At 37.9% G+C, this 26,140-nt stretch overlaps 1 protein-coding gene across 1 annotated transcript; it reads left to right on the plus strand.

Annotated features, from left to right (window-relative positions):
• The first annotated feature begins 12,242 nt into the window (after window positions 1-12,242).
• LOC124971199 (vomeronasal type-1 receptor 90-like) lies at window positions 12,243-25,188 on the plus strand. The gene is made up of 2 exons (XM_047534983.1): window positions 12,243-12,395; window positions 24,205-25,188. The coding sequence occupies exons 1-2, from the start codon at window positions 12,243-12,245 to the stop codon at window positions 25,186-25,188; spliced, it is 1,137 nt and encodes a 378-aa protein (XP_047390939.1).
• The last annotated feature ends 952 nt before the right edge of the window (window positions 25,189-26,140 follow it).

Consider the following 26,140-nt stretch of genomic DNA (forward strand, 5'->3'; position numbering starts at 1 on the left):
CATTTTGCTATAATGCATTATACTCTTTCTTAAATGTCATTTTAAGAAGTTTATATATATTGATTTCTGAGTCCATATAAACATTAGTTAACACAGTCTAACATTATATCCAAAACAGGAATCAATCAAAGAAAGGCTGAGAGAGCTTTTAACTTTTTTTTTGTGTAGCAAAATGTTTTTACCTTCTACAATATGAACCTTTAAGCAAATCAGGCTGTCACTAACTCTTAGATATATATTTACATTTAAATTTTTATCTCAGTGAAATAAGTAACCAATTTTACATATACCTTACTGATAATATGTCCATAATAGAACATTAAATGATATAAATAAATCCCCAATTAAAATTTACTCTTTATAAGTTTAAGATTACCATTACAGACAATTTAATCTGGAGAATAGCAGCTTGATAGATTCCCTGCTTTAAAAACTTGTATACCTGGAAAATATGAACACATTTAATATACAACTAGAAACCATTTCACAATTACCATGACACTTTTTTCTTACCAAATTTAGTTTTTTTTTTTTAAGAAAAATGTAGACTCTGTAACACAGTACAATACTCTAACAGTTGTTTAACCATAATTGTATAAACCCCAATTTTTAAGACTAATTGTTCTAAAGAATAAAACTTAATAGACACAAAGTTAAGAGTAAATTAGTGTTTCTAAGAAATCCTTGCCATTTTACCATGTCATTTTACCATGTAGATTAAACTTCCTTCAGCAGTTTAATAAGGACCTTATTATTATAAAACCATGGTTTTTCTTCTTCTTCCTCTTGAGCCGAATTCATACACTTTTATACTCTTGCAATAGCCAATCTACTCCTGCCACTTGGCCTATGTTCATAGGTGCTCCCATTTGCAACAGTTGGCTTAACCAAATATGGGCTTGTTTACCTAGAAAGCACTTCAGGAAACCAGCGCCATCTTATCATGATGGCGAGGCGGCTCGCCACACCAATGGTTTTCCATAATTGCATTTTCTTAGTTATCTATAATTTTACAAACTAGATATGTAAGCATTTACTACCATAACATATCACATGATCCAACACACACACACACACTTGCATACTACATTCAGGGTGTTCAAATGGCATTTCTGTACCATCGCTCATATAGTCAAGTTTTAAATATTCAAAGGTGGAAACAACTCAGTGCGAACAACCATAAGAATATAAAGACAATGCATGACTTCTGCAGACTCTGGAATATTATTAACACTTCCAATGAAGAAAATTCTTGCCATGGTGTCACATAGCTGAGCCCTAGAGTTATTCTACTCAGTGAAGCGAGTCAGTCACAAAAGAACAAATACTGTATAAATATGCTTAAATAATATGGTAGAAGTTGCAATAGGCAAATTGATAGACATAGAAAAAGAATGGGATTCTAGAGACCCAAAAAAGTGGGCAGTGGGAGACTTTCATTTGTTACATGCAGAATTTCTATTCAGTAAGAAGAAAAGTGCATAAAATTGATGGTGTTACAAATTGTGCAAAATGGGAATAGATTCAATGCCACTTATTAGTACACTGAATAAATGGTCACAATATTTATGTTATATATAATCACAATAAAAGAATTTTAAATGATCTGTACCCAGTTGTAGCCAATATTCTTTCCAAAATTAAAATTAAGTGATAAGACTGTAACATGCCACACTGTAATTTGGTGAACTTTAAAACATTAGAGCTAATTTGTCCCAATGATTTGAAGATTGGTTTGAAAGTTTCAAATCTTTTTCTCAATCTCAAACAAGAATGATGTTCCTCAAATGAATTCTGTTAAGTACATCTCTGTGCTACCCAGACTTTGAAACACTTTAAGAATGGCACTAGATCATTCTAATGTTATGGTTTCTTCAATGAAATGTAGATGAGGTCAAAACATCAAATTTAAACACTAAGTTGGACATGGAAATTTTCCTAATCATGACATCAGTGTTCTAATAATTATACACTTGTAATACATTCTATTTAAATTAGAAGAATTAGTCAAATATAAATTACTCTCAAATAAAATGCCTATAGTAAAAAAATGTAAGAGGTGATGGAAGCAAAGTATACAAATATAAAATCTAAAAAAGAACTGAAAAGGAAAAGAGGAGAAAACAGAACAAAGAATTTCAGTACTGAAAACAATGAACAAAATGTCCATTTAAGTCTTTATCAACAGCTCTTATGAATAAACAAAGCTATGCATGAATTGACACAGGGTGGGTGAATAAACACACCTAATAAAATACCAGTATGAACTCTGTAAAATACGAACACTCTAGGTGGAAGGACATACACAGGATGACTGTACAGGGAAATGTTGCACCTTGCAGAAGAAAAGCAGGATAGCGTGAGCACCTGAAAATGATAGCTTTGACTTTAGGTCACAAATGGTCAGAGATGAAGTCCATCACATACTGACAAGGACATCAACACATCAAGAAGGTGTAGCAGTTACAAATGTCTGATATAATTTCAATCTTCAAAATCAATAAAATGTTAACAGAATTCAAGATGAATGAACAGCAATATAATAACAGCAAAACAATTTTATACTTCATATCAAGGTGCAGCTCTAAACAGTACTAGGGTAAAAGGACCTAAGAGATAAACAAATATCCCACCAACAACAGATTACACTATTCTGATGTACTTAGGGCAGTGCTCAGAAGAGGACACATACCAGGTCACAAACAAGACTCCTCAATCTTAAAAACATTGAGATCATATCGAGTACATGTACAAGCATAATAGAATGAAAAGAAAATCAATGAAAGACATAAAACTGTAAATAACAAAAGTGTGTAAATTAAACACTTTTAACCAATCATGCAAAAAAAATCAACAGTGAAATCAGATAATTTCTTGAGAAAAACAGGAATCAATGTACAACATATTAGATTTTTGGGGATGCGTCAAGAGGAGTATCAAGTGTTGTAGAGCAACACATTTCCATATCACAAAAAAATAAGATTAAATATTTTGTCTTCAATGTCTGAGGTTCTGTCTTCCACATGTTCTAGATGATTGGTTATGCTTTCTATTGAGTTTTTAATTTGGTTGTTTCCTTCATTTCAAGAATTTCTCTTTCATTTTTTTTCAGAATCTCTGTCTCTTTATTGAAATAATCCTTTGCTTCCTGAATTTGCTCTTTTTTTAAGATAATTTATTTATTTTGATTCATTGTAAACTTTTAACTGTTGATTGGTGCAATCATCCAATTCCTGTATTTGATCTCTTATCTCATTGTTTGCTTCTCTGATAATTTTAATTATGTACCTTCTGAACTCCCTTTCTCACATTTCTTCTGCCATGATGTCATTGCATTTTATTGATGTAGCATCTAGGTTGGTTTGGCACACTTTACCCCCTTGTTTTCTTATGTTGTTCATGTATCTTCCCCTCTAGGAATGCAAATCTGAGGTATTGCAGTTTTCCCCCTATAGACTTATAGTGTTCCTGCAGGTTTCCTATAACTGTTCTTGAAGTGAGAGATCAATATTAGCAGCATATCATAAAAACAATATGCATCCTTAACTCAAATATTATCTTTTAAGGTATTGACCATATTGTCTCAATAAACAGATTATTTGTTTGATTATTATCTACAGCTTAGCCAATAAGGTTTACAATAAGGACCATGATTTCTAACATTGGACAAGGAGGATTGGGAACAGTGTAGGATATAATGTTAATGAGATCTTAAGTGTGTCTAGAGAGGTACCATGTCATAGGTGTAGTGCAAGCAGAATTAAAAGAAACCGGATGCTAGCATGTGAAAAGAGACAAAGGATCTCCAAGGAGACACATAGATAAGAGGAAAATAGGATGAGAAAAATATTAATAAAAGAAAATATGTAGGAATAATATTAGGTATAATAGGAATAATCATAATATTACTACTAATAAAAAATCTACAATAAAACTATACAACACTGTTCAAACCTCCTAGTCTTCAGTAGCCTGAAGTCTTGGAGGAACTTGATAATTCAGTGACCTAAGAAGGGTGCTGCCCCTCTAGGGATGGTGGCCTCTAGGTGGGGTATAAATCCTGCTAGTGAAAAGAGGCACTTCCACTTGTTGACAGATGGTCAACAGCAGCATGGGCACTAGATTGTGAGCTTGGTCCTGGCTCGTCTGGGCCTGGGTCTCTGGACCTACCTTCCCATAGCACAATTTCATTCTTTAGTGCTCTGTATTTCTCATTGTAGAAGCCTTTCACTTTTGTTAGATTTATTCCCAAGTATTTTATTTTATTTTTTATTTTTGAGGCTACTGTGAATGGGGTAGATTTTGTAATTTCTCTTTCAGAAGACTCATCACTTGTGAATAAAAATGCCTTAGATTTATGACCATTGATTTTATATCTTGCTACATTACTGAATTCAATTACGAGTTCTAGAAGTTTTCTTGTGGAACTTTTCAGCTCCTCTAACTATAGAATCATGTCATCAAGAGACAGGGATAGTTTAGGTTCTTCTTTTCTTATTCATATCCCTTCAATTTCTTTGATCTGTCTAATTGATCTGGCTAGAGTTTCAAGGATGATGTTGAATAGAAGTGGTGAAAGAAGGCATCCCTCTTGTTTCCATTTAAGGGGAATGTTTTCAGTTTTTCTCCATTGGGAATGATGTTGGCCATGGGCTTAGCATAGATGGCCTTTACAATGTTGATGAATGTTCCTACTATCCCTATTTTTCTAGCGTTTTGAGCCTGAAGGGTGCTGTATTTTCCCAAATGCTTTTTCTACATCTATTGAAATAATCATGTGATTCTTAATTTTAAGTCTGTTGATGTGGTGAATGACATTTATTGATTTCCAGATGTTAAACCAAACTTGCATGAAACGCACTTGATCATGATGCACTATCCTTGAAATATGCTTTGTATGTGATTTGTTAAAATTTTGTAAAGAATTTTTACATGTATGTTCATTAGGGATATTGGTCTGAAATTTTATTTACTTGATATTTCTGTGGTTTTCACATCAGTGTTATATTTGCTTCACAGAATGAGCTTGGAAGGTTCCCACCTCTTCAATTTCATGGAATACTTTGAAGAGTATTGGAATGGCTCTTTGAAGGTTTTGTAGAAGTCGACTGAGAACACTTCTGGTCCTGGACTATTCTTTGTTGGTAGGCTTTTGATGACATCTTCTATTTCATTGCTTCTAATTCATGTATTTAAATTGTGTATGTCCTTGTTATTCAGTTTGGGTGGATCATGTTCAGAGATATCTAGAAATCTGTTGGTGACTTCTAGATTTTCTAATTTGTAAAAGTATATATTTTCAAAATGCATTCTAATTATGTTTTGTATTTCAATAGTGCCTGTCATGATATTTCCATTTTCATTCTGAATTTTAGTAATTTGAGTTTTCTCTCTCCTTCTCTGTTAGTGTGGCTAAGGGCTTATCAGTTTTGTTTTTTTTTCAAAGAACCAAAATTTTTATTTTGTCATTTTTTTATTGTGTTTCTGTTTCAATTTCATTGATTTCAACTCTGGTTTTAACTATTTCCTGTCTTCTACTGCTTTTGGTGTTGATCTGTTCTTTTTCTAGGGCTTTGAGCAGTAATGTTTGGTCATTTGTTTGTTGACTTTACCTTCTTTTATTGAATGTGCTCCATACAATGAATTTTCCTCTTAGAACTGCTTTCATAGTGTCCCAGATATTTTGATAATGCAGTGACCTAAGAAGGGTGCTGCCCCTCTAGGGATGGTGGCCTCCAGGTGGAGTGTAATCTCTGCTACTGGGCAGAGGCACGTCCACATGTTGACAGATGGTCCACTGCAGCAAGGGCACTTGCCTATGGGATGAGGCCAGGCTGGGCTGGGCCTGGTTCTCTGGGCTGGGACTCTTGGGTGTGGAAGTCTCTGGTTCTCTGGGCCTGCCTCTCTGGAGCCTCTACATTCTCTTACTAAAGAGTGGAAAGGAACTCAGTGATAGAGCATGTGTGTAGCATGTGCAAGGCTCAGGGTTCCTTGATTCTTAATGCAATGATTCCAGGGCATAGGCCAAAAGTACAGGGAGGTAAGAATCTGATGGTTCAGAACATGCTCCTCTCAACTAGTCCATAATTTTGGAAAACTACATTCTCCTGTGCTAATGACACATTTAATCTCCAAAGAATGATGGCAGTGCATCATAACATAATATTTTACGTAAATTTGTCATGATCCCCACCTCATGTGAGGTAAATCTCTAATTTCACATGACAAAAGTTACAATGTCTCCAAAGTAGACCAGAAATAAACACAATTAATATTATGTTCAATAGATATAATTTTTGCTGAAAAGATTACCAGGGATATAATTCATGACTAAATAAAGGGTTTAGATAAAACATATTTTTTGGTTCATAGCTATTATCTCAAACTGAATATGGTTTTCCTCTTTTAAATTTCATTTTACATTTTCCTTGTAACACTTTGTAACTTTTTCCTGTTGTTTTGCAGAAGCACCACTTCTAAAACAACCACCACTTCAAATAGAACCACTTGAGATAAGCTGACATAATAAGCCATCACCTATAGGATAAATAGAATATAAAAGCAAATTCCAGTACTAATAATGACCCCATTTAAATTAAAGGATTCACTATAAAATTATATTCATTGAAGTTAAAACCAGTATTTCTACTTCAAGTCTAGTGAAACTGACCTGCTAGATATTTAAAATGAAAACCTGGAGACCAAAGTTAAGGAAGCAAAATGGTCAGGGAAAAAGAAGTTGATAAGGCCCAATAAGGTCAATCAGGATCCATGGAAGAGTGGAAACACTCTAAGAACCCTACAACTTCAGAGAGTCACCTGACTTCCCCATCACAGGTATTAAAAAAAATGTTAGAAAACAGGAATCCAATCAGAGTACATTCTACAAAGAGGAGGTTCACTGGACAGAGAAGTATTTCTGAAACATCCCAAAGAAGCCACATTTATTCAGAAAGATCCTGACTGATACTGGCAAATGGCACAACTGACGGAGAAAATCTGAAAGAGTCATGAGATTTCTCACAAATTCTCAAGAGTGATCTCTGAAAACTCTCAGCTGACTCTAACAGTGGATAGGAAAAAGATCAAATTTGACCAACTCAGTCTTACACATCGGGCAGGAGACTATCATCAAGACACAGCCATACATGGACATTTAAAGAAGACAATAGTTGTTTTATTGTTACTTGAGATGTTCAAATATGCCAGTCCTTCCAAAAGTAAGTGAAACTGGAAGATCATGAAGGAAATGTTTTGATATGGGAGTACCTGATAAATATCACAAAAAGTTTGTTCAGAGTCACAAGTCTGATCCGAGTCAACTTGAGACCCACACACATTTCTGACCTCTTTAATAAGTAGACTTGACCTCTGTATGTTTTCTGATTTGTTTGCTGATATGGTTATTATGAACTTTTGCTCAGAAGCCTCACCTGAAGTCCCCAATTCATCACTTCCAGCCTGGCAACTTTGATTTAGTGCAGACATGTAAAGAAGACAAACTTCAACTGAGGTGGAAAAGATGCTACCAAGTGCCCTGATCACCAAGATTGTTAAAATGAAGGAACTCTTAAGTATGGGTCATTTCCACTTCAAAATATTAATAAATCTAAACTGCCTGGCATTAAAAAGGGCACAAGAACAAAAATGAAAATAAGACCAAAGGTATTAAAAGTTAAAGCAAGGACATGTGAAAAGTAGAAAGGCTGGTAGTCCATTTTCAGAATACAGTATTCAGCCTTAATTGGGATGTAAAATCCAATCCTGGGCATTTAGAACTTTTCCACCTGTATCCACTCATGGACATCTAAAAGGTAGCTCTTCCCTTGGTCCTCCCTAATTTCAAAATTAGTCAATCACATAAATTGGAAAGTCAAGCTCCTCCTATCAGAGCAAAGTCAGGGCTGTACTGGGATAAAAACAGGTGGACTGTCTGCCCAAGAGTGCAAAGGATGGCATGAGAATTTGTCTCCACGTTATGTTCAGCAGCACACCATCCTGCAGAAACCAAGTTTCCTTTGTCCACCAACTTCTGGCCACATGTTTGATACCTTGTGACACCTCAGCATTCCTAACATGATCTGGGAAAGAGTATGACATTTTAAAAATCTTTTTTATTTTTCCAGACTATTTTGATTTATTGTACACAAATGGTGTGCGACTTTTCATTTCTATGGTTGTACACAATGTAGTTTCACTCCATTTGTGAAATCATACATATACATAGGGTAATACTGTCTGTTTTATTCTACTGTTTTTCTGTCCTCCACCCCCTCGCACCCCATTTTCCTCTACACCATCCAAAGTTCCATCATTCTTTTCTTCTCCCCACCAACACCCCTTGTTAAATATTGTCATGTACTTTTCAGAGGAAACATTTGGCCTTTGATTTTTGTGACTTGGTCTATTTCACTTAGCATGATATTTTCCAACTTCATCCATTTACCAGCAAATTCCTTAATTTTATTCTTCTTTATAACTGAGTGATATTTCATTGTGTATATATATTACAGTTTCTTTATTCATTCATCAATTGAAGGGCATCTAGGTTGGTTTCACAATCTAGCTATTGTGAATTCAGCTGCTACAAAGATTGATGTGACTGCATCACTGTAGTATGCTGATTTTGAGTCATTTGGGTATAAACCAAGGAGTGGGATAACTGGGTCAAATCGTGGGTCCATTCCAGGTTTTCTCAGGAATCTCCATACTGCTTTCTAGAGTGGCTGCACCAATTTGCAACTCCACCAGCAATGTATAAGTGTGCCTTTTTCCCCACATCCATGCCAACAATTATAATTGCTTGTGTTCTTGATAATAGCCATTCTCATTGGAGTTAGATGAAATCTTAGGGTGGTTTTAATTTGCATTTCTCAAGTTACTAGGCATGAGGAGCACTTTTTCACATATTTGATGATCACCAGTATATCTTCTTCTGCAAAGTGTCTGCTCATTTCCTTAGCCCATTTATTGATTGGGTTTTTTAATTTTGGGTGTAAAGTTTTCTAAGTTCTTTATAAACTTTGGAGATGAGTGCTCTGTTTGAAGTGTGTGTGGAAAAGATTTTTCTCCCACTCTGTAGGCTCTCTTTTCACATTATTGATTTTGTCCTGTGCTGAGAAAAAGCTTTTTAGTTGGAATCTATCCCATTTTGTGATTCTTGCTTTTATTTCTTGTGCTATGGGGGTGTTATTAAGGAAGTCTGGTCCTAAGCCAACGTAATGGAGATTCAGGCCTACTTTTTCTTCCATTTGGTAAAGGGTCTTGGGCCTAATTCCTAGATCCTGATCCATTTTCAGTTGAGTTTTATATAGGATGAGAGATAGGAGTTTAATTTGATTTTACTGCATATGGATTTCCAGTTTTGCCAGCACCATTTGTTGAAGAGTCATCTTTTCTCTTTAGTTTTCCCTATGGTAAAAGATTGTCCAGGCCACTCAAGATCCAGATGTCAATAATTACACTCTCCTTCCTCACAGAAAGTGACAGTTTCTCCACATTCTGATACTGTAACAGCCTGTGGAGTTGAGGAGTGATTGAACTGCTGGAGGAATAGGCAATATTGTAGATTCAGCACTTCTTTGAATCTGCTCTAACATTTAAGTTGGGAACAGCATTTTGCAGCTATGGTTCCAGCTACTCAAAAGGCTGAAACAGGAGGATCACTTGAGCTCAGGAGTTCAAGACCAGTCTCTGTAACAATGGTATCTCAAAGACAAAAAGCAATATTTGAATACTTACTGGTGCATAATATTTTTAACTTACAATGAAGGAGGCAAAAGGGGGCATCTCTTGTCTAACATTGTTCATCTGGTTACAGGAGACAGAAGAGTTGGAGAAATAGCAGCCTCATTGGTCTTGGGGATCAGTGACCTTGGAAGTCACCCACAGTATCCCCAGAAATGCAGCTGGAATCTTCATATCCTACACCAGAATTAAGATAATAACTTGGGTTGACCTCCAGGGGTTGCCCATTTCTGCCACCACTGAAAGACTTTCACATTGACCTTGTGGTGTTCATTCAATACAGCAGTCTGACTACTTTAGTTAGGGTTACATTGCATTGGGCAAAACATAGCCACCTGCCATTCAGCTGCATTGTTGAGCTGGAAGGATGTAGGAGTGGGGTTGGCATTGTAGTCTCTGGTTGTCTGCAGCATTTGTTGTGACTCCTGCATGCCAGTTCAAAATGGTAGCCACTGTTCTAGCAGAATACTTATCATTGGCTGTGTGCTGGAAGCTAAGGACATACAGCCAGGCTTTCAGGGTTCAAATCCTGACTTTTTCCTTAAATTTCCTCTGGAATTCAATTGCTTAACTTATCTAGGTCTTTGTTTCCTCCACTGAAAAGTGGGGATAGTAACACTACGATCTTCACAGCATTACTGTGGTAATAAAGAGTTAATATATACATATAATCTGTATACATACAGATGGTAGTGGTTACTCTTATTTTTACATTGGGGTATGTTTTGTAAATTTGCATACCTCCCTTGTGCAGGGGCCATGCTAATCTCCACTGCACCCTGCAATGTCAGGATACATGCTTTCAAAATGAACACCATTGTTAGTTTTCATCTACATCATAACCCCAAAACAGATACTGTCTGCATTTTACATTTCAGGTTGAAAGATTTAGGTCACAAGTTCAAGGCCACTAGACCAATAGAAGAAGAACTTGGATGTGGTTTAAATTACCTCTTTCCAAGACATCTGGGCTTTCTCCTGTACTCTGACTCCTGATTACTTGCTGCTATTTTGTATACCCTCGTTATGGGCTTGCCAATCAGATTAAAATAAAATTATATTGATAAATATTAAAATGCAAAAATGTAGATGAAAAGAAATACATGGAGAATAAAAGGTACAGTTATGATTAGAAAAGCTTCCTGGAGTTAACATGGAAGGAATTTCATTATTTTATTGATGGTTCTCCTGTAAAAATATAAATGACTCATAACAGTAATTATTTCAGGCACATAAAGAGAGTTGTACTTAAACAAGTGTTTTCTCTTGCTATTACTAAACAGAAAGATTCTTTCAAAATGCATTTTTACAGCATTGTAAACTTTTGGAAAGTGAAAGATGTCTGCTTTAGTCATGACCAGTAACAAAACAGCCCATCTTTGATCAAAAAATCTTCTTTTGGTTGGTGGGAAATAGAAATTGAGCCCAGAGGCACTTACACACTGAACCACATCTCAACCATTTTTATACTTTATTGTGAGACATGGTCTTGCTAAGTTGTTTACAGTCTCAGGTGCTGAGGCTGCCCTTGAATTTGTGATCTGTCCACATCAACCTCATGAGCCACTGAGAGGACAGGTGTGTACAGCTCTACCCAGTTTGATTAAGCATTTTCACAAAGAACAAATGTTGAAGTTAAATCTCCATCAACCTCACTTATATTTTTTTCCAACAGAAGCAAATTCTTAGAAACTCAGAAATATACAATGTAGGGTGACAAAATGAGGGTTCACCCAGCACTGCAGAAACATTTCCTCTCCTTTCCCAAGGTGGATTGGAAGAACTTGATTACCTAGTTTTCAGTGCTGATTTAGCATCAAAGCACTGATGGTGGCATAGCCATTGCCCACTAACATCTGGACCCCAAGCTGAGCTGGATCATTCTTCTGCATCTTTGCAGGAGACGTGGAGATACTGCAGTCCATGAAGTACATGACCACAAGGACACCCATGAGAAGCAGGATCGTCCTAGTGGTCCTCATCTCTGGGGATCCTTTTGGAGACAGGCTGGTGCTGTGAAGGTGCTGGCACTGCCTCTTATGCCTGCACAAGAGGGTCACCATGTACACACTCGAAAGAGCCTTGAGCCCTACAAGGAAAATATCCTCGAGTATTCAGGCTTAATAGGTATTGAAGTAGTGACCTGTGTGGGAAACACTGCAGGATTCAGAGGCAAAGACAAAACCTAATGTTGCATTAGAGGGGACTCCCATGGAGGCTACAATATGAACATTAATGTACATGGTGAACACCCAGGGAATGAGAAAGCAACTCAGACTCTGTTGTGGAGATGTCCATTTTTAACTTTGCCAGAATGGAGGTTTTAGGGTTGAGGGTGATGGCCTGAAGGACACTCAGCAGGCAGGTGGTGCTAACAGACAGCCCCTCATCAACCTGTACAGGTAGATAACTGCTTTACATGTGATGCCATTCCAAATGTCCTGAACCCCCAAAATGTCCATATCCAGGAATGCCCTGATTATTAGCATCAGCAGATGAATGAGGGCCAGTTGAGCAATGGTCAGATCAGTGGGCTTGGGACTGTACTGGAGAAGAAATGTGGGGTTGTGGAAGAGAAGCAGGAAGATGTTGGCTATGATCCCAATGACAATTTGAGAAGAAAAGACATGTCTTACATTAATAAAAAGGTAAAGAAGCAAAATTAAAGCATTTTACCTAAAATCAGGAACAAGATAATCATGTCCCCTCTCATCATTTTTATTCAATATAACTCTTGAAATTCTAGCCAGGGCAATAAGGCATGAGAAGGAAATCAGGGGGACACCAAGTGGAAAAGCAGTCACATAATCACTGTTTGCTGTTCACATTGACCTTTATGTAGAAGCCTCCCAAAACTTCCACCAGAAGTTTTCCGTAGCTGATTAATGAATTTAGCAAAGTAGCAGGATACAAGATCAAGACTCAAAAATCAACAACTTTTCTATTCTACAACAGTGATTTGACTGAGAAAGAAATCTGAAAAATGACCCACTTCACAATAGTCTCAAAATATACTTGGTATTGATTCAAAGATGGAGTTGAAAGATTTTTACTATAAAAACTATAAAATGCTGAAGGAAAAAAATTTAAGAGAACTTCAGAAGATGGAAAGCCTCCCCATGTTCTTGGATAAACAGATTTAACACAGTCAAGAAGCCATATACACATTCAATGCAATCTCTACCAAAACACTTATGACATTCTCCATAGAACTAGTAAAAAAAGAGAACACAAAGTAATAAAGAAATTTAACTACTTTTATAGCTTACACTCATGTATGAGACAATGCCAATAACTTTAGAGAAGAAATGCCTGAAGTGAGGCAGGAGATCATGGCAGAAGAGTGTGGGGTAAGAAAGTGGCTCAGCACATGCCCACCATGAAGCAGATGAGAGAACTCCTCACCAGGAATAATATAGTTTCCAAAGGAGACCCTTAGTGACCCACCTCTTCTAGCCACACCCTACCTACCCACAGTAATCCCCCAGTTAGTCCTTATGAGTAGATTAATATGCTGACTGGATTAAGGCTCTCATAATCCTATAATTTCACTCCTAATACTTCTTGTCTTGTCTCACACATGGGCTTTTGGGGGATTCCTCTGATGTAAACTGTATCAGCACTCTCAGTGCAATGTGTCTAGATGTCATTTATTTGTGCTATTAGGAGTTTTTGAATTTTTTATTTGATGTGTCTCATGAGGTTTCAAAAAGTTTAGGCAATAATTTTCTCTTAATGTTTCTCTTTTTTTCTTTTTCTTTTCCAAGTTCTAATTACACATAAGTTAGAATGCTTACTCACATACTTCAGATGACCTCTTGTTCTAAATAAATATTTATACATTTTTATCCTGGAGATTGAACCCAGGTCCTCACCATGCTAAGCAGGGTCTTGTATACCAGGCTACATCCTGGGTCCTATACCTTATTATAGCCATCTCTCCAATAACTTGGGATAATTATTAACCAGTTCTTACTTCTGTGAAACTCACTTTTGCAGTTTCAAATCCTGCCCACTCCATCCATATGAAATTTTACATTGTAAATACTATATTAAAAGTTCTTGAGTTTTCATTTAAGTTTTCCTTTATCTCAGAAAAAAACTAATATTTTCTTCTATTATGTCAGTATTAACTACTAATATATTGATTACAATTGTTTTGGAGTATTACATTTTAATAGTGGACCATAACTGATTGTACTTAAAATAATTATTTATTTTAGGCTTGTAGGTCATGGGTTTTCATTTTTTCCAGGTCTTATGAATGTTCACAAAATTCTGCATAAATTACTTAGGAAACAAATGAACATTGGAGTCTTTTTAACTTTCCATTCATGATAATGAGGAATGACTTCTCAGGGTCCCAGCAGAGTGGAGTCCAGCTCAGACTCTGCCTCAGCTTCAAGTGTGTTCCCTCTACCTGCTATACCTCAACTGCAGCTTCCAGCTCTGCCTCTGTTTTTCTATTTTGTTTCAAGTGCACTTTCACATGATGCACAGTTTGAATCCTGAAATCTTCAATATGAAAATTATAGTCTACATGGACAATAATGTCAGACATTCAGGTGATCAACATCAGGATGGACTGGGGAAGAGGGCACCCTTCAGACATTACAGAGCCACAGGGGACACTAGGAATCTCTCACCACAGGATCAAGGAATGACAATATGTGGAATGGATATGGGCTAATTTGAACTTCAAATCAAAGTGAGAAATTGGATTGTCTACATGATTGGGACACACATGATTTTGTCAAGGGAAATCATAGGAAACTTTGAGCACCACTCTCCCCAGATGGCCATTACCAAGGACAGAATTCAATCAAGGGGCAAGTGAAATATTCCACTGGGGACTCCATAGTTTTGTGCTCCTCACTGGGATCTTGTCACCTTACTAGAGACAGTAAAATTACAGGTTGTAGAGAGATGAGCTCACAGCACTCTTTCCTTAAAACTCTGAAGGTTATTGTCAGGTGCACCAAATTCCCCTCATCCATCCAGGTAAGTGCCTCTTTGACACAGATGCAGTGAGTGAAGACATGGGGCACAGAGGAGGAGGTTTGAAAGGGGACAATTTGGATCTCTCAATGAGGTTTTTGGTAGCTTTAGAAGAGACATTCATCTCTAACCACTATACTAGAGCAGGAATCTATGCTGTGTAAAATGCAATGAAGGAAATCTTCCTAGGATATGTCAAACCTTAATTTCAAGGCATAAAATGTTAGTCACTGTTTTCTATAGGAGATGCAAATTATTTCAGGTTTCTATTTAAATTTAATCAGCAAGTTATAACACAGCTTACATTACATATGCTATCTATGCTATCTCCTGTTTTGTACATGATTTACTTCTATAAAAATGAAAGAAGTGATATATTTCTCCATTAACCTTTTGTTAAAAATACTCAAATTTGACTCTTTCATCTTCCTGAACACATGGAACTATTACTTATTTGTGTCTTCTATAGTATGATGTTGGGAGTAATCCTAGTTCTTGGCTGGCAGCAGTGAACACCTCAAGTGTGTAAGGAAAACCTGCAAGGAGAAGTGTTCTGCTTCAGCTACCTAGGAAACTAAATAACTGCCCCAAATTGACTCAGTGTTACCAAGAGAACCTTATAGGAACCTGGTGGTCTGATTCCCCGTGGCACATTGTGATTTGGCAAGAAACCTATAAAATGTATAGCTGTTCCCACAATAAATGATTTTGCAGGCTGGTCACCACAAGCCTGCTTCCACCCAACTCCTGGAGTCTGGGTCTTGACTCCATGCCCTTACCCCACCTATGAGCTAGCCCAGCACAAGAGAAGCTACAGCATGAGGAATTAAAATATAATTTATCATATTCAGGAGGCAATGTGAGTAACCTCAAATTGCCACAAGCATGTATTGTAGTTTCTCATAAAAATCTTTGTACTACATTTAATAACACAAATTAGAAATTAATAGTTTCAATCCATAGCATACGCTCTGTCCATTATCAAATTCCAAGTGAGAGGACAGTGGTCCTGATGTTACCTTCACATGAAATATTAAAAAGACAAGTGAAACTGATGGTAGTTTTCTTTCCTGTTGAACAAAATATAATACCTGGGTAGAAATAATATTTGTGCCCACCAATCTTGTCCCTTTCCTTATTCATTTAAAAATACTCCTTCCCATTTCCCTAAAAATGAATGTGTCTGTGAAAGGCATTTTGTTAGGAAGAATATTTAGAGGTGATTAACCTCATCCTGTCCTGGTCTGTATGCTCAGGGCTCATTTTTCATGAACATCATGCATTTAAAAAAAAAAAAAGAACCTATCTCCTTTTCTTCTTCCTAAAGCAAATTGTACATAACTTGTCATTAGGGAAACAGATTCTCATTTAGGTATGTTTGGGTTTCCCAGTAATGATAACTTAGTGTCTGTGATAAATTTCCTTTGGAGTTTCCTGCTACTTTAAAATTAGAAGACTAATTTTTCTTCTAATATGTTTGAAGACAAACTTTAAAACATTATTAGTGTCTAGGTTGAATTGTGAATGCTGAGCTGTACTTAATTTCTTCCAAATTATAGAGAGAATGGAGTATTGTTAGCCTTATTTTCCAGAAACAGCTTCCAATCATTTGCCCACAAAGTCTCCAGATTTTCTCCTCCATATTCCTATATCTCATATCTTTCACAAGGGCTCTGCAAAAAGTCCCATATGTACAAGGTTTTTCTCCCTAGTGTTCTTCATAATTTCCCACTGAGAACTGTGGTGCAAAGTAGAACTTGCTGCCCTATTTTCCCTGAATCCCAAGCCCACATAATGTTGAACCAGTCCCACATCCCAGATCACAATTTTCCATCATACCTTAGAATATAGAAGGTGATGAGAGTAGTGGTGATTTGAACTATATGGCAAAGACAAAACACACTATGCTATTCTGTGATTATTATTATTATTATTATTACTATTGTTACTACTATTATTATTATTATTGCTATTATTATTATCATCATCAGAGATTGAACCCAGAGGTGCTTAACCACTGAGGTACATCCCCAGGCCTCTTTGTGTTTTATTTAGAGGAGGTTTTCATTAATCTGCTTAGGAACTTGCCAATTTGCTAAGGCTTGCCATGAATATGTGATACTCCTGCCTCAGCCTCCCAAACTGCTGAAATTACAGGAATGTGCCAAAATGTGAAGACCATGTTACTTCCTGTGATTTATGTCTCTATGGAAGGACCAGTCTTTTGGAGGATAGTTTTATGTCTCTAGTGTATAAAACCTGATTGTTTTTGCTTGGAACACTGTGTTATTCAGGCACCCTTGTGGCACAAAGATTGATAGTTGGGGAGGTCCCTTGACCAGCCTCTAGAGGGCCAGGAGTTGTATTTTGTCCCTCAGCCTCCAGAATCTTCTGTGCTCAGCAGTTGTGAGTGGGAGGAGTCAAGGCTGGCAGTAGATACATTAGACAATTTCTTTTTGCTTGTTTTCATGAAGGGATCCTATTCTTCAGAGTGCTTTCTAATATAAATGAGATACTAACACAGACATGGCTATATATTCATCTTTAAAATAATTACATATTGCATGATATTTAGTTGAATAGGCATAGATATTTTATATGTGTGATTTACTTACACTTTAGTATGTGATCTAAAATTTGAGCACAGGCTGATTGTAGTGGAACAGGTCTATAATCTCAGGGGCTCAGGAGGCTGAGGCAGGAGAATTTCAAGTTCAAATCAACCTCATTAAATTAGCAAGGCCCTAAGCACCATATAAAACCCTGTCTCTAGATTAATAAAGGGGCAGGGGGAATGGGTATGTATCATAGTGGTTATATGACCCTGGGTTCAATCCCTGATACAAAAGGTAAAAAAGAAAACAAAAAAGAAAAAAAATTTGAAGACAGATAGAAAATTCCAGAAATATGCAATCTCTCTGGGTTTGACAGCTATTTTCTGTAGACAGTAGTATTCACTAACTCTCCTCTATGTTCCAGAAAAAGGAGATTCATTTCTCTTGCTACTCATGTGGAATTTCACCTTCAGAATAATTATATATTCCAGTCCTTTTATAGCAACCATATACAGAGGTCCTAATTTCTATGTATTATTGCAAATTCATGGCTTCTTCTCATCCCTGCTTTTCCAAAACATTTAGGTTTGCATGACTGCATTCTTTGAAGTAACACTGAAAATAATTTCATCTAATGCTTTGATTTATAGTTGATTAAAACATGTTACTGAAGTTTTACAATGCTCTTTTACAAAGCTTGAATGGTTCAAGTTTTGAAACAAATTAAACACAATGAAAGTAGTCTCTATTTCACAAAAATGGCATAAGAGAACAGAATTTTAGAACTATTTTTAAATTTTTATTTTATAATGCTGTACATAAAGGGTAGTAGACAAGTATATATATAGATCTATTTTAAAGCTTCATCTGTCTATATTTTACCTCAAGTGAAAAAGGTATATGAGGACAGATGTATGTCATTTTTATGTATAAAGGTCAGAGAATAACTGGGCTGTGTGTCTCTGATCATTGGTGATGCATAAAACATAAAATGAATGTGCTTCATATAAAACCTTTTGGGCATCTTTCCGTGGGTTGTCATAGGAACCAACCCAAATATGCTGAATGAGTTAAAGGATAAATATGTCATTTGGCATGGTCATCACATTGGAGAAAACATGAACTTTTTTGTAATGATGTTTAGAATTGTCTTTGTACACAAATACTGCCTGTTCTCACTCATGTATAGATGCTAAAAATCATTGACCACATAGAAGTGCACCTTAGCAGAGGCTGGGAAGGGACAGTGGAAGGAGCAGTGAGGGGTGGGTTAAGGGGCACCTGTGCACAGCTGCAGGGCTGTGGTTAGCAGATCTCAGACTCTAGCTCAATATGATCACTTAGAGTCCACACCAAATAACCTTATAAGTAGAGGAAAAGAGTTTTGAGACTCATCACACTTCAAAATGATGGAATTTGAGGACATGAAAATGTTAATTACCCTAATGTGATCATCAAACAATATAAACTTGTATTGATTTATAATATTTTACTCCAAGTCCTAGTCTAAATATTGAGTCAATCAAAGGTTACAATAAAAAAGTTGTATTTCAATCTTATAACCAAACATCTACTTAAGCTCTGAGTTCATACTTGATACTCTATGTTGACAAATCTTTAACATGTCAACTTTCCTTAGCAATTTTTTTTGTACCATGGATGGAACCAAGGGGTGATATTACCATTGATCTATATCCCCAGACCTTTTTCATTTATTATATTTAGGCAGCTTCTGACTACTTAGGGTCTCTGATACATTGCTGAAGGTGGCCTTAAATTTCCAATCCTTTCAAATCTCACCCTCCAGAGTTGCTGGGATTTCCTTAGTATCTTACCTTTTATATCTATTTGCTCATTAACTATGTTATCTTACACATTTGCTTTTCAGATAACACTATGTTTCAGTATGTGAAAACACAAATTAAATCTTAATTATTACGCATTTGAGAGCAGGGATTAAAGTAAATACATATGTTGTCCAGGAAAATATTCCAGCAGTAAGTCACTACAACATTTTCTAGAATGAAGGTTTAGCTCTGTAGTAGAAATCTTAGCTAGCATGTATGGACCTCATCTTGATTCCCAGCATTGCAAAATGTTTTTCTATTATCAATTTGATATGTGGATCTCTTGAATATGGAAAAATGTCATTCCCTTCTTGAAGGAAGGAGGAATACCTGCACTCCAAGAAGCCTGAATTTCAAGGTTAGGTAAGATATTTAGTCTCTATACAATACCTTAAAATGGAGTAAACCTGGATCAATTTTAAGTATGATTATATTTTCCACAATGATTTCACATATTTAATTAGAAAAAAATCAAAATATGTCCCTGCTAGTATTAGATAACTGGACTTGACTCACATAGGCCACATTCTGACCTGATAAGAAAAATACTTAAAATCTGTAGCTGTAAAAGGGGATTCAAATTTTCCCAAAATTCCATCAGTGTTCTCTGAACAGAGATTTCTAACAAATGCTAATATTCTGGTCATTTTTAACCACTCTCATTTGGTGATAGAAGTGATCAAATATTAAGAGTACAGAATGAAGTCTGCCAAATTACATAAACAAGAATCTGCACTATTTTAGTGAGTAGAACAATTCTGGAGAGATCATTCTCTGTAGGAAGGTGTCCCTGTTGGTATGTATGCTTCATTCTATATCCCTTCTCTGTACATAATGAGACTGTTTTCACTTTATAGAAAAATTGAGCCTAGAACTCAGGCTCATGGAATTCTCAAGGTCACAGTTGAATTAAATGAAGCATCATATAGGTACATTTAAGCCATCTAAATTCAGAGTTTGTATTTCTTAGCATTTTCTTTATTAACATATTAACACAATTAATGTGTTTGTAAATCAACCAGAATAAAGGTAACGCAAACACAATGTAAATATGGATTGTCTGATCCATTGAGACAGTTTGCTTTGGGGGTTTTCTTATCAAATGCAACCCCTATACTTTTAATTTACCAAAAATTACACTGTTCTTACTATATTCCTTTCATGTTATCAAGACAATAAACAGAAAGAAAATAGGAAATCACTGTCAGGGACCAAGAAGAAGTTCTCATTCTGAGGACGTTCTGACCTTTACAATAAGCAGCAGCCCAGGGAGCATTTTACGGTTGCCTCCCCTGCACAAACACCCTGCAGCTGACTCAGGCACCCTGCAGCTGAAGGCTATAGATTCCCAGAGCACGCCCCCTCCCCACTTCTGGCTGATAGTTCTGCCTATGGCCCGCCGGCGTGAACTTGCACCTTATCAGGAGCCCAAAAGAAAAACACAGCCAACCAGCCTGTGTCTCATCATACCCCTCATTCCCTCAGCATAAATACCCTTGAGAACAATAAAAATTTGCAGCTTGATCAGAATTCCTGTCTTGCTGTCACTCCCTGTGTCTCTTGTCCCTTCATTCCTTCTCTCTTAGGTTTGCCGTCCTGTGTTGATGTCCCGCGGGTCGGGACAGTTGGCGCCCAACCTGGTTGATTGGAACCTTTGCCAGAGAAGCGAACGCCGCCCTCTGGGGAAGACTTGGCCAAGCAGGATTCGGGATCGCCTCGGTAAACGCGACCGGGAGTCAGATCCAGGAGGAGAGTGAGGCCGGTGCAAGGTGAGTGACGCACCATGGGACAAGCAGTTTCGTCACATGATTTGTTTCTGTCGGGTCTCAAGGAGGCCCTCAAGACTCGGGGAGCACGTGTTAAGAAAAAGGACTTAAAATTATTCTTTTCATACATAGAGGATTTTTGTCCTTGGTTTCCCCTCGAGGGGTCAATTGATGGTAAAAGGTGGCTCAGAGTAGGAGACTGCCTCAAAGATTATTATGAGACTTTTGGTCCTCAAAATGTGCCTGTCACTGCCTTTTCTTATTGGAATTTAATTAATGAGATTCTTAAAAGTTCACCCTTTGACAGTGGTACTTTAAAACTTGTAAAAATTGGGGAGCAGGCAATGCAATCCACCTCTCGCCCCCCCTCTGCATGCCCTTCAGTTAGTATTCAAATGCCCCCTACTCAGCCTTCTCAGGACCCTGGGACCCTCCCAGACCCCGGGACCCTCCCAGACCCCACCTTACCAAAAGAGTCCCCTAAAAATCCCCCTAAGATTTATCCAGTTTTAAATCCCTATGATGAGGTGACCCCAGAGGAGGAGGCTACCCTGGAGGAGGCAGCGGCTCAACACCATTCTCCAGACCTGCCACCTCTTAAAAATCCACTTCCCTCTTATACACCCCCTGCCTTTCATGCTCCGGCTCTTCAGGGACCTACTGCCCCCCCCCCAGATATTTTTTCCCCACTTCCCTTGCCTAATCTAACCCCTTTACGTGAGTCTCTCCAACATAGGCGGGAACAAATCCAACTTTTAAAACCAATTTGATGCTGAACTTCGCTCACTGGCCTTGGGCACGGAGTTAACACAAACTGGCCCCAAACCCCTTAATACTCATAAGGTGAAGCTGCGTGGTCAGCCTGTTCTTGCCTTTCCAGTTACTCGCAGTCAAGCAGATCAGCTCGCACAGACTAAAGCAGAGGGTCTAGAAGGAGGTCAGGAAAAGGAATCAGGGGAGGAACAAGATGTAGAACCAGATGGAGAACAAGAGGAGGACCAGGAATCAGGGGATGAGGAGGAGCCCACCTCTGGACAGAGTGGAACCCTTGGTTCTTATAAAAGGCTGAGCCTCCGTTTTCTTGAAAGACTTAAAAAGGCTTGTGCTCAGTATGGTCCCACTGCACCTTATACACTGGCCTTGCTAGAGAACCATAGTACACAATGGCTCACCCCTAATGATTGGAAATTTTTGGCCCGAGCCACCCTCAGTGCAGGTGATTTCCTGTTGTGGAACGCAGACTTTAAGGAATACTGTCAGGAAACTGCCCAAAAAAAATGACTCAGCTGCTATCCTTACTAGAAAAATTGCTAAGAATATAACCTATCCTAATACACCGTGGTCCAATTTCACCAGTAAAAATTGTCTACTGACTCCACCGTTTTTGGTACAACCATTCATGTTTTCCAATACTACTTGCTTTTTCTCACCTGGTTATAATAATACCTGGGATTTAGATGTAGGGACTATAACATTTAGTGATTGCTTTGAGACATTCAATTTTTCGCAACCATTGTGCCCCCCTAATGGCACTGTATTTGTTTGTGGAGGTAATAAGGCTTTTACTCAATTACCTATCAACTGGACTGGACTATGTGTCCTAGCTGCCTTGCTCCCAGACGTAGACATTATTCCAGGAGATGAGCCTGTTCCTATACCAACAATTGATCACATTGCAGGATGAGCTAAATGTGCTGTCACCTTTATCCCTTTACTTGCAGGACTTGGAATAACTACAGCAGTGGCCTCAGGTACTGCTGGTTTGGGGGTCTCTCTTACTCAATATACAAAATTATCCAGACAATTGATTTCTGATGTACAGATACTCTCAAGCACCATACAAGATCTTCAAGATCAGGTGGATTCCTTAGCAGAAGTGGTCCTACAAAATAGGAGAGGTTTAGACCTTCTAACTGCTGAACAGGGAGGCATTTGTTTGGCTTTGCAGGAAAAATGCTGTTTCTATGTCAACAAGTCAGGGATTGTTAAGGACAAGATCAAACAGCTGCAGGAAGACTTAGAAAAATGCCGACGAGCACTGGCTGATAATCCACTATGGACTGGATTCAGTGGACTCCTTCCCTATCTCCTTCCCTTCCTAGGTCCCCTCCTTTGCTTGCTGCTTATCGTATCTATAGGTCCTTTGATACTCAACAAGATCATGGCTTTTCTTAGAACTCATATTGAGGCTATACTGGCGAAACCTATTCAGGTTCATTACCATCGACTGGAGATGATGGATCGTGATGGTGATCTTAAAAGACCATCACCCCTGTGAGCTGAACTGGACAGCCAATGACGGGTAAGATTCGTGAGAGCTCATACCAACCTAAGACAGGAAATGAGGGCTAGAGCCTCATTATCCAATGATGGGTAAGGATGTTGCTCTGTCACGGACAACCTAAGACAGGTGCAGTTCCCGAGGGATTGTCACTCCAGCGCTGTACCTGTTCAGGCAGGCCACGTCCCCGCCTCACCACATAGCCTCTATCACCCCTTTAAAATATGGCTCTCAGAATATGGTCAATAATTTTATATAAGAAAGGGGGAAATGTCAGGGACCAAGAAGAAGTTCTCATTCTGAGGACGTTCTGACCTTTACAATAAGCAGCAGCCCAGGGAGCATTTTGCGGTTGCCTCCCCTGCACAAACACCCTGCAGCTGACTCAGGCACCCTGAAGCTGAAGGCTGATAGATTCCCAGAGCATGCCCCCTCCCCACTTCTGGCTGATAGTTCTGCCTATGGCCCGCCGGCGTGAACTTGCACCTTATCAGGAGCCCAAAAGAAAAACACAGCCAACCAGCCTGTGTCTCATCATACCCCTCATTCCCTCAGCATAAATACCCTTGAGAACAATAAAAATTTGCAGCTTGATCAGAATTCCTGTCTTGCTGTCACTCCCTGTGTCTCTTGTCCCTTCATTCCTTCTCTCTTAGGTTTGCCGTCCTGCGTTGATGTCCCGCGGGTCGGGACAAATCACCCTTTGAGAAAGACATCACCATGAACAACTCAAAGTCGTAACATGGAAATAATTTCTATAATATATGACTACTTTTAATGCACAGGAAAATGTTTTGTACTTGGAGACACAGATAGTAAGGAATTATTGGAAAATGATGGGAAAAGAGAGAGGGAGGGATGACTTCCAGAGAGTGCCAGAGAATCATGAATATTGAGGGGGAAATGGGGCATTTGAGTAGCTCCCCAATTTTCCTTATGATCACAATGTTGGCTGAGAAGGATACAAATTGATATTTATGATAATGAATTTTTCTTGCTTTTCTTCTAAGACATGTATCCATGATTCCTTACCCCAAAAGATGAGGAAAAGCAAGAAACTGAATCGTATTATACACTTAAGAAACACCTTTTACTCTGAACTTGGAATTGGGATCTTGGCCAACACCATCCTTTTTCTGTTCCATCTCATCAAGTTCCTCTTTGACAAAAGAATCAAGAACACTGACTTGATCATTGGTCTCTTGGCCCTAATCCACCTACTGATGCTGCTCGCCATGGGGTTCATAGCTACAGACATTCTTACATCTCAGCAGGGTCTTTGGGATGACATCTCATGTAAATCAGTTTTCTACTTGTACAGGTTGATGAGGGGCCTCTCCATTTCAACCTCCTGCCTGCTGAGCGTCCTCCAGGCCATCACTCTCAGTCCAAGAAACTCCTGTTTGGCAAAGTTCAAACCTAAATCCCCACATCATACCCTGAGATCTCTTCTTTTCCTGTGGGTCTTCTATGTGTCATTTAGTGCTCACTTCTCCATCTCCACAGTTGACAAGTCCAATGTGACCTCACAAGGACTTATATTTCTCAGTGATTCCTGCACTGTCTTACCCATGGGCTACTTCCTCAGCCATTTATTTTCCACACTGGGTATATTTCGGGATGTCTTTCTTATAGGACTTATGGCACTTTTGAGTGGGTATATGGTGATTCTCTTGTGCAGGCATAAAAGGCAGGGCCAGCACCTTCACAGCATCAGCCTGTCTCCAAAAGCCTCCCCAGAACAGAGGGCCACCAGGACCATCCTGCTGCTGATGAGTTTCTTCATGCTCATGTACTGTTTGGACTGCATCTTCTTCTACTTCAGAACAATGCAGAACAATGGTACTGTTTTTCATTCTATCTCAATGATGGTGGCCAATGGCTATGCCACAATCAGTCCTTTCATTTTCATTTGTACTGCAAAGCAATGTAGTAACTTTTTGAAAAACTTTTTGGGAAGGACAGTGAAAGTGTTATCATTGTATGATGCATAAATTCACTTAAGGAGTTACAGTTCAGCTTTGTAACTTTTAATCATGGTGTTATGTATATGCTATTTTGTATATTGTATAATTGCTCCTGTGTGAATTGATAATATGGGGTTTTAAAAATGATTAATTTGAAATTTGTGAATGAGAAGTACAATCCTGGTAAATATCCATATGCCTCTGAGATATTTCTGATTTTTGTGTGAAAGGGACCCCTGAGAGTTGAATCTCACATTCATTGTCAAATTAGTCTATATATTTGTAGACATATGGGAGATTGGAGCAGCTATTAATACGTCAATATTCTCAGTATCCTCCATTATACCTAATAGATTGTAAACATCTATTATCATGAATTGCCATCTCATCTGTCAATTGTACTTTTATCAATGTAACAAAAACTGAATATAGAGACTCAACATATTTAAACAGCACTGTTTATCATGGTACCAATTATTTATAATGTTTATCATGGTACCATTATTTATAATAGGCAATGATGGAAGCATTTTGATATCTGCAAGCATATAAATGTATAGACAACATGTGTTTGGGATACACCACAGAATACCACTCAACATTAAATAGAAAGGAGATTCTGATGATCAATCTGGAAGAAATTATGTCCAGGGAAGTGTCAATCACAGAATTCTCAACATTGTATAAATCTGCACATGGTAACTTGAACTTAAGGTAGCACAATTTATACAGAGAAAATATAAATTGGTATTTGTCAGAAGTTGAGGAATCACTGTAGGGGAAAACTGTTGTTTGATGGATGCAGAGATAATTTAGGCAGAAGAAAATGTGCTGGAGATGGGGAGATTATACATGCATACAAATGGGAATGTGCTCAATGTGGTTGACCTGTACTCTTAAACAAGGATTAATGGTAAGTCTTATCTTGTGTACATAATCATAATAAAATGTTTCAATGAACTTAGAGCCAGTTGTGGGA

This window comes from Sciurus carolinensis, chromosome 19, assembly GCF_902686445.1.
Source record: "Sciurus carolinensis chromosome 19, mSciCar1.2, whole genome shotgun sequence".
Classification (NCBI taxonomy): Eukaryota; Metazoa; Chordata; class Mammalia; order Rodentia; family Sciuridae; genus Sciurus; species Sciurus carolinensis.